Genomic DNA, 15,395 nt, shown 5'->3' with positions numbered 1-15,395 from the left:
TTGCCTGTTTGTGTTTAATGAACTGTGTTTTATATGGAAAAAACACATAAATTCATGTCTGAATCGAGATCTGATGGACAAATGCGACTGCTGCACACACACTGCCTGGAAAGAAATTGGTTTGTTTGATTCCGCCAGCGGTAAATTTAAAGCTGCTGATCTTTTGTTTTCAACCTCCTTCATTTATGAACCTCATGAACCTCACAAATCCCGGCCTGGGGAGTGTGTGTTCCCTTCCTAATCCTGCTGGAGCCATTAAAGCCTCGCCACATCCAGATCATGTCAGAACATCACATGGGGATGTGCTGCCCAGGTGACGGCTCGGCAGGTTGGGATAAAAGCAGGATGAGTTTTAATTGGATCATTTTTCACGTTAAAACAGACAAAATTGTGCAGGCATCCACCATCCACCATCATATCTAGGTCATTCCAAATTATAAAGGAAAATGCTAACTTTTGAATAGGGAATCATTGTTGACACACCAGCTGTTTTATTCTGATCAATATCTTCAAAAATCCAAGGCAGAACATCAGTGTGTAACAGATGTCCCTGTCCAAAAGCAGCATAACGGATCCGCAGGTTTAAACAGTGATCAAAGACGAAAATCATTCAAACTTAAAAGCAAAAAGTAGATCTACAAACAACAGGTGATCTACAGGTGATCACTACCAACACCACGCGATCCAGAGCTTCGCCTATCCACCTCAAGCAATTGCAAATATGTGCTTTTATCTTGATTTTTGACAGAACGGTGAATTTCTTTTAAACCGATTGATTTTCTGCCACAAACCTGAGTTATAAACACCGTCCTTCATCTTTAAGTTAAGTTTAAATGTTTGGTACATTTCAGCAAAAGGCAGTTTAAAGTATTTCATACCAAAGAACCAAAACGTAATAAAGTATCTATTCATGAAACAAGCAATAAACATTATATTTTCTCAAATACCATCATCAAAATCATCAAATAAATACAAATCAAATATATTGATCCATGTTCCAGTCATTACTAATCACAGGCAACTCTTACCAGGTTAGTTTTAACCCTGCGCTTTGGTTAAATTGGGTTAGCAATCACTTAAACCCGATGTTTTTACAAAAGAAAAGTTGCAAAAATTCACAAATAACTGCATTAATATAAAAAAACAAAACAGAAATCTTTTGATTTTGTGTGAATTTCCACAATTAGAGTCAGTAAAAAGCTGGAGGAACTGTTTTTGTGTTGCTTTGCAATAAGAAGGTTGAGAGTTTGGATCTTGTAATAGTCTTTCTGCATGGAGCTTGTATATTCTCCCTGTGCATTATGGGTACTCTGACGTCCTCCCAAAGTCCAAAAACATGGCCGCTGGGTTATTTGGTTACTGTAAACTTGTCCTTAGGTGTGTGCATGGGCGTAGACAACAGCAGCATGGAAAGTTTCTGCATATATTTTGCCTCGTTGCGCCACAGTTGAGCCCACAGTTAATCGGTTTTCTTTGTGGTGGGATCCACACCGCTCCCTGACATCACCCTAAAGACGCCCTTTAGCACAGAGGCAGACATGGAAAACCTGCAGGCTGTCGCACACAAAGGCGGCCCTGATGGCCTCGCATGCTAGGCGCACAAACATGAGGATTACTGTAAACACTCGGCTATCAGTGAAGAGGCTCAGCAGAGATGAAGTGTGTGTTGGGGGAACCGAAGGGAGGGCAGAGAGGCTGGCTGACGGGCCGGGACATGTTCACCCAGCCCACAGCTACAAACTAATCGTTATATATGGCAAGAAAGAACCTGGGAGGGAAGCAATTTGTAAGTTAAGCTGAGGCTTCGTTTGACTTAACAACACAAAACTCAGTGCAGACTCTAAAGGGACAGTATCATGTAAAATCTGCTTTTTCAACTTTACATCATGTTATAATGTTTTTCCCAGAACATACCTGGAGTGTTGCTTTCATTCTTTCATGCATGTTTGAGAAATCCTCTAATCTCTATGGCAACCACTCAGCTCCAAACACCTGGTTGGACTGAGCTCGGCCTTTGATTTGCAGCTCCTCCCCCTCTCAGCTCCTTCAAACTAGCCAGCAGCAATTAGCAAACACCTGATGGAACTGCTTAGCTCATGATGGGAGCTACTTCTCAGTGCAACCCTGGTAAAAATGTTGTTAAAGGTTAATAGAGGAGCCATTTTGGAAGGCAGAGTGTCAGAAAGAGCAGGACTTTCTTAAAGAGACAGAGGCCCAATTTCAAGGCATTGAGTTAGGAAGTACATTTAGTTTTAAGTCATATTTGATATATACAGCATTTTTATGAAGGTAGCATAGTTTGTTGAAACTATGTTACCTTGTTGAAACTATGAAATGGCAATATATGCCTTGTAAACACGTAGTATTACTACTTCAGTATTTTTTGGTGTCTGGAAAGTTAGCTGTTTTAAAAACCTCCAGAATATAACTTCACCAATCAGCAAGCCAAGCCCGTTACCTAGCAACCAAAGCTGAGCCCAGCCTGTTTGGTCAGCTGGTTTTACTGCTGTGTGTCTGTACAATGGCTGCTGGAAGAGACAAGTGTCTAGTTGATTATTTACTATCCAGAAACCACTTGCTGCATTCTTGTTGGTTGCACAGCAGGCTCCACTTCTGCTTTTCAAAGACGTATACTTGTGGATCTGTTTGCAGCCATTTTTATGTGCGAGTGTAAACGTTGAGTTGAGGGGTCGTGGCCAGCAGTGACAGAGAGGAGGGAATGGTCTGCTCTCTGGATCAGGTTCCTGCCGTCTAACTGGAGGCGAAAAATAAAACAGGAAAACATGAAGCTGAATCATCAGAAACAGCACAAAATGAGAACCTGGCCATGAACCGTGACACATTAGGTCCAATAAGCGGCTGCTAATGCAGGACTCATGTTCAGCTAAACCTGTTAATGAGCTGCTGATCCTCCAACCCGTCTGACGAAGCCAGTGGAGAGAATCCAGAGCTTTCTGGAGCCAAACTTCTCCGTTAATCTCAGTCAGATTCAGACTGGATGGCAGCTGATGATTCACAGCCGCTCCGACTCCCGCAGCGAGAATGTCGGCCTTCGCTGCTTTGTCATGTTTCTGGTATTTTGGATCTTCAGATCTGTGCAGCTCAACAGCCTGCTTTCATTACCCAGCCTGCTAAAGCTCTCCCCCACCCTGGATGGTAGGAAATGTTGCTTGAATCAAACACTTGGCCTCTGAGTTTAGCATCCCTGTGGTTCTATTCGGAGATACAAACCCGATCCAGTTTCCTCTGTTGTGTCTGCAAGACTCAAGGTTGCATGTTGAAACCTCCCGACTCGGCTGAGGTGTGTCTCAGCTGCAGCTCCGCATGAAGGGAACGAGGCAGACCGAGGAGGAGCCGCAGGTCGCAGAGAGGCCAGGTGGTTTCTGTCTGCACCAACAGATACCTGCGGTGGAAGTTATCCGCCTCTAACTACACTTACTGAAGTAAACCTTTCGACTTTTCAAACTCAGAAAATCCCCCCCAAAAAGTCTAGGAAACTTCTGGGATTAACGTCACATTTTTGACTTTTCAAACTCTGAAATGTCCAAATTCTTTTCTAGAAAATTTACTAGATAAATCCAAATATTTCTGATATTTGTTCTAGCAAATTTTCAACTTTTCAATCACAGAAATTTCCAAAAGTTTTCTAGAAAATTTGGGTCTGGACACCCTGCAGCAGGGCCGTGCCGCGCGTCACAGCTGCTTCGTCTCATGGTGCTCCATCAGAACCGAACCCGTCCGTCCTAACCCAAATGGATCCAGCATGGCCCCAGGGCAGACCAGGTGAGACAAACTGGCAGAGCTGGGTAGAAACCAGTTACATTTACTGTGTTACATTTTTACTCTTATCCAGAGTTTCTGGGTTCCCTCAGACGGCTGCAGAGGGAAACCGGAGAGGCTGGCTTCGTTCAGCGCCGCAGTAGAAACGTCAGAAATGAAACACAGACAGAGAAAAAGCAGGTTCAGTTTCACACAGGCAAGAAGAATGACGCAGAAGAAGAGGTGATCAACCTGGAGCGGTGTCTGGACACGCAGATGATGTTTGTTTTCCTGAAAATCAGCCGTCACAGAGGCGACGCTCATGGTTTTCTCCACCCAATTTAAAAAAAAAAAAGAGAAGAAGAATCTTCTGAGATAAAATTAAAACTTTTTGCGGTGCTGAGGTGGCGCAGGGGTTCAGCACAACCCCCATATGGAGGCCTTAGTCCTTGACATGGCTGTCGCAGGTTCGGTTCTCGGCCTGGGGACCTTTGCCACATGTCTTCCCCTTCTCTCATTACCCTCTTTCCTGTCAAATAAAGGCCACTAGAGCCATTAAGCCTGAAAAAAAAAAAAAAACTTTTATGTGAACCCCCTGAGAGTTTGGCACCACTAAGCAGTGGGTTAGTTTGCTTATGCTTTGGGCCGGCTCTGTACGTCATATACAGACGTATTCAGTCAGAGGTCTCTTCAGATTCGCTGCAAGACTGACTGCTACTGGAGATCCTTTGTTTAAAATGTAAAGTTGCATCAACATAATTCAGTTACTTGTTACCAATTTCAATAATTTATCTAAACAACTGTTTACCTTTTTTCAATGCAAATCAGACTCTGATGGAATTTCTTGACTTTTTAATTATTACTAAATGTAAAATATATTCTAATAGCGTCCATTTTACATGTCTCCTGTTTTGAGAAATTTTCTACAAAAACCTTATAGAAACGTTTTCAAAACTTTTTGAGTTTAGAAAATTTTTTCTGAGTTTCAAGAGGTCAAAAAGAAATTTCCAAGATGCATCTAGAAAATTTCTGAGGTCAAAATTTCAGCTTTTTTCTCGCAGATTTTCAACTTTTAAAATTCAGAAATTTCCTACATTTTACTAGGAAATTTGTAAGCTTAATCTCAAAAGTTCACTTTTTTTTTCTGGACAAATGCCCAACTTTTGAAACTCAGAAATTTCAGAATTTTCTAGAAAATTTCTGTATTTTCTGGCAAATGTTTGACTTTTGAAATGTCCACGTCTTTTCTAGAAAATTTTTGAAGTTAGCTTAAATGTTCTATTTCTTTTCTTCCACATTTTCGAATTGTGAAACTCAAAATTTTTCTAGAACTTTTCTGAGAGATCAGAAAACACCAACTTGTATTTTAGTTTATTTATTTAATTTTAGAACATTATTCTCAATATTTCATCAGGATGTGATGAACATAAACATGTTCATCACATCCTGATGAGATGAACATTTGTAAAAATCTGATAAATCTGCCTTTTAGCAGCAGGTCCAGCGCCGCACAGCTGCGCAGTGGAGACGCTCCTCTGAGTTGTGCGCAGCTGTGCTGCGCTCTGATTGGCGCAGAGAGGCGTGTTCCCCGTAGGAATGCGGCGCTCAGGTGGAGGGAGAGTCACCGACTCAGAGCTCTGCGCTCCACAGCTCGCAGGACGCTCCGCGCTGCGCACCGCTGCTCTCCTTTGCGCACTTTGAGCGGACAGATCAGCCGCAACCTGCTGCTGATTTGACTTGGAAACTGTTTAATGTAAAAGTTTATTTCTCAATCGGACTGATTTTCTCATGACTCACAGCTGGTAAACTTAACAAGTCACTCCTTGCAGCAGGACTGTCCTCAGGAAGATGCGTTCATGTTTTCCACGCTCAGCTTTCCCCAGAAGGACCGAAGGGATGTGAGGCGCTTTGGGAGCCGAGAGCGCAGCTGCTTGGATGGATCTTCCCTCCAGCTGAAGGAGAATCAGTAGAAATAATAGAAATTATTCCCTACCGCGTGTTTCTAAAGGCGGACCGGACCGCAGCAGGACGCGCACAGCCAGCAGAGCGGACATGGGCTCTGTGTTTGGGTCTGGACACCCTGCAGCGGGGCCGCGCCGCGCGTCACAGCCGCGTCGTTTCACATCATGATGCTCCATCAGAGCCGAACCCGTCCATTTTAACCCAAACGGATCCAGCATGACCCCAGGGCAGACCAGGTGAGACAAACTGGCAGAGCTGGGTAGAAACCAGTTACATTTACTCAGTTACTTTAGTAAAAGGACTTTTAGGAATATTTTTACTACGCTGATTATGTTATGAAGTGTTTCTACTCGTTAGTAAAATTCGTGGATTTTCTACCCACTGAATGAAAACAAACATCCAGCAGACAGACACACACCTGCAGTTTTTATTAAAGTTTCAAAAGTTTTACTTTGAAGGAAACTGATTTGGAATTTTTTTTTGTTATTTTATGTTACTTATTGTCATTTTAGTCTTTAATGCAAAAATGTCCACTTAACTTTATATTTTGGTCTTTTTGATTATGGAATTTTAAATGATTGATAATTTGATCAGTACTTTAGTAAACTTTTTACCAAACACTTTTTTACTGTTGTTGAGTAAAAATATGTTGAAGTTTTACTGTCTCTGTTGGGGTCCAGCTTTGGGAAGTGACACATTCCTCCGACTGCAGCGACTTTAAATATTTACCTTGAGTTACTTTTTTTCTTGCAAAGGCTTGAAGATTGGTTGAAGAGGGAGGCGACAGATTCCAGACAGTTTGTTCCTCAGCTTGCTTCATTTTCTGCAGAGATTTTATTGATCCAAATTCACTAAAGTTCTTATTTAATCGTTTTTTCTGTTCTGTCACAAAAAGCTCATATACCACAGCATGATGCTGCTACTACCATGTTTCATACACAGCATTTTGGAAAAAGAAACAATGAATTGTAACTTTAATCTCAGAATTATGACTTTAATATTTAATTTCATAACAAAGACTCAGATTTACCTGGAAAAAATCTGAAAAAGTAAAAAATGTTTCACTTTTTCACTTTTGAAAGTCAGAAATTTTCAATTTTTTTAATGAAATATCTTGGAATAATCGAAAATTTTCTGAAATTTTTTTATTTATTTTTTTATTTTTGACTTTTGATAATCAAAAATTTCCTAATTTTTTCTAGAAAATGTCTATGATTAATTTCAACATTTCTGAATTTTCTTTGTAGATTTTTTTTGCTCTTCAAACTGAGTTTTTTTTTAAAGATTGATCTAATTTTTTGTTGTCTTTTTCTAGATTTTTTTTCAACATCTTAACTTAAGACACTTCCATGTTTTTTCTAGAAAATGTCTGGGATTGATCTCAATACTTCTGAATTTTTCTGGAAAATTTCAGACTTTTCACACTCAGAAATTTCCATGTTTTTTTCTCAGAATGTCAGAGATTTTTTGTGGAAATTTACTCAATTTTTCATGTGTTTAAAGTGGCCCTGGTATGCCGTCGTAGTTTTGAGGTAATCCTGCTTCCGTATCGGGAACGTTGCCACACGTTGCTCTGCTGTTATCTCCTCTGTCACCAGCTATAAATACTCGGCTCATATTTTATCTGATCTGTTGCCGCTGCAGGCTGCAGAGAAACCCGGGCTTCTCCCCCCTGAACCTTTACATTAAAACCTGTTTCTGAAACTCTTTTACAGCGGAGGCTGAAATGTTTTCAGTTGGTTTAGAGTGAGATGTGACTCCTGACTCTGGAGATGTTTGGCCCCTGGCGCTTCTCTTCTGATGACTCTCAGGAGGAATGTGTGTGAGATCCAGCCGTCAGATTCATGAACACATTTAATCTGCTTACCTTTGGAAGACTGAGCATATAGCTCCAAAACGAGCGCTCTGATTGGTTCTTACACACAGTGATGTCATTCCTCCAGGGAGGAATTTGGATGCACCAGGTATCAACACGAGAGAAATTTGTTGTTAGCAAGATAACGTGGTTCAGAGCAGCGAAAGGTTTAATCCAGCTCCTGTTTTGGATGAAAACAATTTAAAGTTTTACAGAGTTGCAGTGAGGAAGTTCATTATTCTGCAGCCATGCTCTGTAATGGACGCCAGCTGGAGGGTAGACATAATACCACCAGAGATTTAGCCAAAGGAAGCACAAAGTGAACCATGAACTTCATAAACTCTGATTTTTACTATAAATAAAACATCATTTACTCCTCAGAAGTGTTGGAGAAGTAATACTGACCAGGTCAGTTTAGTCAAATGTAATCCAGTCGGTTTGTCTAAAACGTCCGGCTCGGTTGAAGAGGTCAAACTCTGGTCCACCTACAAACCTCAGTCTGTTCGGATGCAGTGACCAGGAAGTGGACAAAAGCACCGGGCATTCTGGGTAAATACAACCTAATCTAACATGCTAGCCTAGCGCTAGAAGGAAAAATAGCTTGTGGTTTTTAGCTAAAGGCAAAAGAGAAATCTTAAAACCGCTAAAATCTGATGCTGTTTGTGAAGAAGGAAGTTGTGCTTCGTGTCTTCAGACGTTTTTGTGTCGTTTCTTTCAGTGGTTCTTTGGTTTTCTAGAAAAAACTCAAAAAATTCTTAACTTGAAAAATCCAAACATTTCTAGAAAACACTTATACTGTTTAGTTGAATTTCAGAAATATACTAAAAATTAATATTTTCTGAGTTTGAAAAGTCAAAAATTGCCAAGAAAAAACTTGGAAATTTATCAGTTTCAAAAGTAAAAATAAATAAATAAAAAAAATCCACTTTTGAAACCAATAAAATTCCCAAAAGTCAAAAACTTCTCAGTTTTATCATACAAATTCTGGAGCTCAGAAATTTTCATGATTTTTCCAGAAAATTTGCTCAGATAATCTAAAAATGTTTGAGTATTTTTGACAGAAATGTACTTCTCCTTTCTTTGTTTCTACGTATAATGGCCGGAACGTCACATTGATTTTAATCTAATTTTCCAATTCTGAAAGAAAAAGAAGGGTTTCCATTCATGCCCAGAGAAACTCCTGATGCTTTCATGTATCATCAGACAGACCAGAAACACTTAATTGTCTAATCTCTGGACTTGTTTATTATATTTACATTTGGCTTCCTGGTTTAAACCTGAGCTGGGCCTTTTGGATCAGGTTTCCACATTCTTGTTGTCGCATGCAGCTTTGGTTAGCTTGAGGTTTAAACGAATCAGATTAGCTTGGAGTTAAGAGACCTTTAATCTCTCTTCTTATTGGTTCACTTCTCCTGCAAACTCGTTTCCACTTGCAGTTATTAAACATATTTGAGTAACTTATATTTTTATCTGTCTGGGCTGTAAAAAGTATCAATTCCGTCCTTGAATAAAAATGTTTTTTTCCATCTTTGAATCAAAGGGGAATAATTTTTGTTCTCCAGTTTAGCGAAAAAAATGCAACAACGAGTCAGTTTGTGTTCCTTAAAAAATGACAAACATGCAGCGACTTTCTGCTCCCAATTTAAAACGTTGCAGCTGCAGCTTTATTGTCAGGAAACAGAGTCCATAAAGGATAAACGGAAAGTTAATTAACTAATCAATGATTCTGAAGGTTCAGACAGGGACTGCCGATCCTGAAGGTCCGACCTGACAGCGAAACGTTAAAGTGTTCAGATGGTTCCAGGTTCCTGCTAACTCAGCTCTAACTAGAAAATAATATGAGTGAGTGATTACACTAATAAAACTCCCGATTCAAGGTTCACTCAGATAAAACTTTACAGCTCTAACAAGTCGCTGATTTTACAAATCCAGCCTGGTAGTTTGTGACATTTCTTCTTGAGGTTTTTTTTACTTCGGTATCACGTATTTGTATCAGTCGCTGTGTCTCATGTTGCAGAGCGTGATTGCAGATGACCTTGGAGGCTCTGATTCAGTCAGAGGCTGTGAGAAGATAATCTCATAATCCCTGAGGTATGATGGTGTACGAGTCTCTCTGTCATGAAAGGAGCAAATTAGCCAAAGCGAAGGAACGTAAAAGGAGAACGAATCAGAGTTTGATCTCGACATTTTGCCAACAGGGAATCTACATTTGTTTCCTTCAAATTTTTTATTCCAAACTGACATTTTCTTAAAGCATCTCAATCTAAAGTTCCTTTCTGGAGGTCCTTTAAAGTTTTTCTCTAGACTTTAACTGAACTTCACTTCAGTATCTGATTATTTTCAGAAGAATGTCAGTTAATGTGATTTTAAAGTACAGCATGAATATGAAGTCGTATTTTCTACAAATACAAATCTGAAAACTGTGGCGTAGATGTTTATTCAGGGAGTTTTCACACTGGCCTTGTTGAATCCGCTTTAATCAAACCAAACAAGGTAACTCTGGTCCTGCAAACCTCGGTCTGGGTTCGGTTGAAGTGAACTATGTTTGAATGCATGTGTGAACACCAAGCAGACCGGAGACCGCTCCAAAAGCAAGAAGCATACTGCAGCGTAGGGAATTCTGGGTAAATACAACAAAAACAAATGTGTTAGCCTAGCGCTAGCAGAAGAAATGTCTTGTCATGTTTTGTCAAAGACAAAAGAGAAATCGTAGGCCATTAAAATCTGACACCACCTCATTTTTTATTTTATTTGGAGAAGAAGGAAGTTGTGCTCAGAGGTTTTCATGTTGTTTTCTTCAGTGGTTCTTGGTGCAGCGCCCCCACAGGTGAGGAGGGGAACAGGTTGACTTGTTTGACTCAGTGCTGTGAACCACAGAAGCTGAAAATGTCACAAATGTCAACCAGACTATCAGTTTTAAGTTAATAATTCCTTAATATTGAAGGCAGGTTATTTCACTTATATTATGTACTTTTTAATCAATATTCAGAAATTATTTACTTAAAACAAACTGCTACATTTTTGCTGAAAAGTTACTTGTAAGTTAGTTTTGTGTTATTTCAAATAGACTAAAATATTTGTAGGAGAAACTAAACGAAAATACTGAGTAAGATTTTGTGTTTTTGCATCAAGTTACAAGTGCATGACCCATTTTTCTGATTTTAATCACAGAAAATCTTTCATTTCTTCAGTTTAACTGATGTGAAACAGGTTTTTAGTCGTTTAAAAGTCGTCTCTCTGCTGTTTGTCAGTAAAGCAGCTGCGGAGGCACAAAGCGTCTCCTCTGAGGGCTTGTTTTGTTTTGTTAGCAGGACCTGAGCGAGGCCACGGCGCCTCGTCAACACAAACGCGGGGTCAGAGTTCAGCGCCGACCTCAGACCCAACATCTGCTCCCGTTCAGCAGCGCGTCACCCACAGGACGAATCCCGAACACGGACAGACCTCTGAGGGGTTGCAGGTCAAAGCCAGGCCCTGCTTCTTTGGGTCAACATGTAGAAACACTCCAGTCAAGGTGTCTTCCACCTTCTCTGGGGTCAAAGGGCACATGGGTGCGCGTTCGCAGAGAAGTGATTGCGGTTTGTTTGTGCAGGGTGTGAATGTGAACCTACCTGTCGCTCAGGGTGTTTGAGTTCAGCCGCGGCACAGAGGAGATTTAGCTCTCCTCTGCATTGTGGCGCTGCAGGAGCAGCACCTGCAGGTGGCGCTGTTTGGGGAAAGATGGCACAGATTATTCAATTAAACCCTGACTAATATCACCGGCTGAATCACGACTACTTTATTGGGCTTTTAGAAGCATGAAGCACACGTCTGACTGAGAGAATAAATATCTCTAAATGTGTTTTCATACCTGATAGATTCCACTTGATTGGGGACAAAAGTTCAATTTACCAACAAACCAAACCATTAGAGCAACTTGTTCCCCTCCTCGCCTGTGGGGGCGCTGTACCAAGAGCTACAGATGGAAAGAATACAAAGACACTGAGAGCAGCTTACTTCTTCATGAAATGTAAATAAAAATGAAGTGGCATCAGATTTTAGAGGGAGGATTTCTCTTTTATCTTGGCGAGGCTAGCATGTTGGTTTGGGTTGTATTTACCCAGAATGCCCTGCATTATAGTCCACTTCCTGGTAATGGAGCGGTTTCCGGTCTGCTTGGCGTTTACATATGCATTCAAACCAAACCAGAGTTCATTTCAAGAGGCAGAGGATTTGTATTCGGACCAGAGTTCACTGTAACGGTCCGATAAGGCGTTCACACGTCTCCAAACGAACCGGACCTTCAGATCTCCAAATATACTGGAGATATGTTCTGTTTAGTCCGCTAAACAGAACTCCAGTCCGTTTGTCTGGAAAGTCCGGTTTGTTTACGGAGGTGTGAACCAATAAAGCGAACTCGGCCTCGGTCTGGTTGAAGTGAACTCTGACGAGGTTCAAATGCATTTTTATCATTTACTTATAAAATAAACACTTTCGGAAACATTTTGTTCATTTACAAACAAAAAGGTAAATACAGGACAGGTTCATGTGTGTGCAAGAATGCACAAGGAGCTAAAATAAAAAGCTTAGCTTTTAAATCATATTCTTCAGTTAAAGGAATAAGTTTGAGGACATTTTTATCATCCTCTACTAAGAGCTTTGAGATATAACAGTCATAACATCGGTGACATTTAAGACATTTGGAGATATGAAAGAAAAATGTCCCAGTAATATTTATAAGAAAGTCTGTTTGAATGGAAGCAGAACAGGAAGTGATGTAAACAAAATCACAATACTTAACACTAAAACTTAAGCAAAGTATGAAAGAACTAAAACTACTACCATAACTAATGCAAACTAAACTAAAAGTAAGCAACATTTAACTAATTCTAACTACTAAAAACGAGCAAACGCACCAAAAACTAATTAAAACTGAATTAGACAAAAAGTCTCAAAATAAAACTAAAAACTAGTATAGATAGATAGATAGATAGATAGATAGATAGATAGATAGATAGATAGATAGATTACATTTTTAAATCTTTCCTAACTTCCTCGTCTGCTTTGCAGACAGAGTTTAGTTTCAAACGGGCGTCAGTCAAAACAAACAGAGCTTCTCGTGTTGATTAAAGACATTTCGCTCCCTCTGCCCTGGAGTTACTCACTAATGTGCAGCTATAGTCTTAATGAGAGCAAGACGAGGCAGGCTGACCCCTGCTGACCCCTGAACGGGCCCCTCAGCCGGGGCGGCCGAGCAGTCGGAGCCCAAACATGAGCAGAAACTGATGAATCACTTAAATATGTGCATTTCATTAAGTTATGGTGGGGAACTGTCTGTGCTGAGGCTGAAGTGAGGACCCCTCGTTAGGAATGCCTCCATTGTTTTTACGGCTGTTCTGGGACGCGGTTTGAGCTCCGAGGTTGTAAAACTCTGAAGAAAAGTCGGGATAAAAAAAGAAATTAGGATTATGATGTGGTTTCTGCTCTTCTCTTTCTTTTTTTTAAAATTAAAAACAATCACGGTTGACGGCGACTTCATTAAATTCACCAGATATTCACACATGCAGTGAAAAAAGACATAAACTTAAATTTAAACTAAACCTTTCCTGTTTTAGGTTTAGGGGGGTTCTTTGCCAAATAATGTATTAAAGCGCCACACCATAAACACAACGATGTGACATCATGGGAAAATCACTGAGGTACTTGTTTTCCTGTGTGAAAGCTGCCAGACACAATAAGCTGCCACAAAGAGCTCTTAAATCTCCAGGTGGGGTGCCGGACCTCCTGCTCTTCCTCGCTGGACTAATCTGAGTCCAGGATCTCCTCTTGATGGTTTTCTTGGTTTAGACTAAATGTATTTTTCACAGATTGGAACTTGAAAAGAAATACTGCTTTCACAGTCTGGTTATAAAAACATTTAAAATGTTAGTTTGGCTGTTTTTATGTTGCATTAATTTTTCTATCAGTTCAAACTGTAGCAAGTTACTACAGAATAGACACTGAAATGAAAATAACAGCATCCTAGATTGAAATACTGTGTGAAATATGCAACTGTTAGAGATTACTGCAATATTAAATAGATATAAATCTGCAACAAGCGAATGTGTTGTCCTGACTGAGGACGCTCCCAGTTCTCCCAGTTCTCCCAGTTTGCCAGACGGAGCGCTAAAGTTTTTGCTAACGTTGTTTTGGAGTTTAAAGTTAAAGCAGAAAAATGTTTTATGATCTTATAGACACACAAATTCCCTACAAACAGACTAACATGTTTAATACATGTTCTGATATCAGTCATTTACCAACTACGTGAAGATTTGCAGATGTTAAAGTTTAGAAAGGTTCAATTTTAGGAATTTCAGAGCATTATATATTATATCAAGGATTTATCTTAATATAGAGTCATAGAGGCCAAAAGGCTTTTCCTGACACAAACTGATCTCACCTTAGACATGCATTTATTTAAACTTTGTTATAATTTAAAATCAAATGCAGCAGATTTTGCCCATAAAAGGACAAATCCAGTGCAGGTTTGCTGGTGGAGGTCTGACTGAAGGGATTACAGGATTATCTCCATTAATGCACCAAAGCAGATGTTCCCTCTTTATCTGATTTCCACCAAACTTTAAACAAAACCAGGATCAGAGGACAGGCTGCCTGCTGATGCATTTACAGGCCAAAGAACGAGTGAATGAAAAGAGAAAAAATCTGATTTTTCTGTATTTAGACTCCTTCATCACTTCAGCTAATCAGTAACGTCTATTATTACAATAACAACCAGCAAGTTCTCATAGGTTTTATTTCTGTTTTTAATGGATGACATACAGAAAAAATAGACTTTGTTTGTGTATTGTTTCTTTTATGAAAACTCGTAAAAGTCACCAAAAGGTCACGCAAAACCCTGAGATACTGAAGATCAAATAAACGTGTGCGAGAAAGAAAAAGGCCTTTTAAGTCCTTATTTATGTTCTGTTAGCCTCTTTCAGTCAGTGTGACCCTCTTTGTTCCCCTGATAAGACCTCCCCCATGTACGGCCGGGACGGCAGCGCGGCGCTTTGCTCGGCCGAGTGTGAGGGAGATGTGCATCGTTTAGTTGGACGGGGCAACTTACTGACCTGGGACCGAGCCAAAAGCCAACTCCAAAGGCTCAGCGTCAGCTGGGCGTTTACGGCTCTGGGGGGAGATAAAAGAGACAAAAGAGCCTGAGAGAGATGGACGGCAGAGAGGTGGGATGGAGAGAGGAACGAGGACAGCAGAAGAAGTAGGGATGACCGGGTCGCTCTAATGTTTCCTCCAGAAAACTCTGAAATATTCTTCAAAGAACAAGAAAACTTCTGAGCTCTGAAAGACAAAAAATTGCTTGGAAAAAGAAAGTTTCTAGAAAAACAATAAAATTTCAGAGTTTAGGAAGTTGAACATTTCTAGGAAAAAAGTCTAAATAAAATGTGAATTTCTGAGCTCCAAAGGTTGAAAATTTTCAGTTAATTTTCTGAAAATTTCTTGAAAAAATGTTGGAATTTCACAGCTCCAAAAGTTTAAAATTTGCAAGAAAAAACTCTGAAATTTTGAGTTCAGTTTCAGAAATTTTCTAAAAATAACAAAGGAAATTTCAAATGTTGAACATTTTTGACTTCTGAAACTCAGAAATTATCCAGAAGTTGAACATTTTCAACTTTTCAAACAAAGAAATGTCCAAATATTTCCTAGAAAACTTTCTGAGATCAATCTTAGACTTTCTGAGTTTCTTAGTGGAACTGGAGCTCATCTTTGGTTGCTAGGTAACAGGCGGAATGCCTGTTACCTAGCAACCAAAGGACAGTGCCTGCTAATTTGTGAGGTTACATTCTGG

General features: G+C 39.9%; 1 protein-coding gene across 1 annotated transcript in view; it reads left to right on the top strand.

The window, feature by feature from the left end:
* The first annotated feature begins 5,382 nt into the window (after positions 1-5,382).
* adamtsl5 (ADAMTS like 5) overlaps positions 5,383-15,395 on the top strand; it is a 34,772-nt gene continuing 24,759 nt past the window's right edge. Inside the window, exon 1 of the mRNA XM_015012541.2 lies at positions 5,383-5,957. Coding sequence (XP_014868027.2) covers positions 5,938-5,957 — 20 coding nt within the window. The 5' untranslated portion in view covers positions 5,383-5,937. The remainder of the gene's footprint in view (positions 5,958-15,395) is intronic.

Source organism: Poecilia mexicana, unplaced genomic scaffold, assembly GCF_051168715.1.
Source record: "Poecilia mexicana isolate PSO_F unplaced genomic scaffold, ASM5116871v1 scaffold_3, whole genome shotgun sequence".
NCBI classification, from domain to species: Eukaryota; Metazoa; Chordata; class Actinopteri; order Cyprinodontiformes; family Poeciliidae; genus Poecilia; species Poecilia mexicana.
Note: the sequence above shows the minus strand (reverse complement) of the source record. Positions and strands in the feature narration are given on the sequence as shown.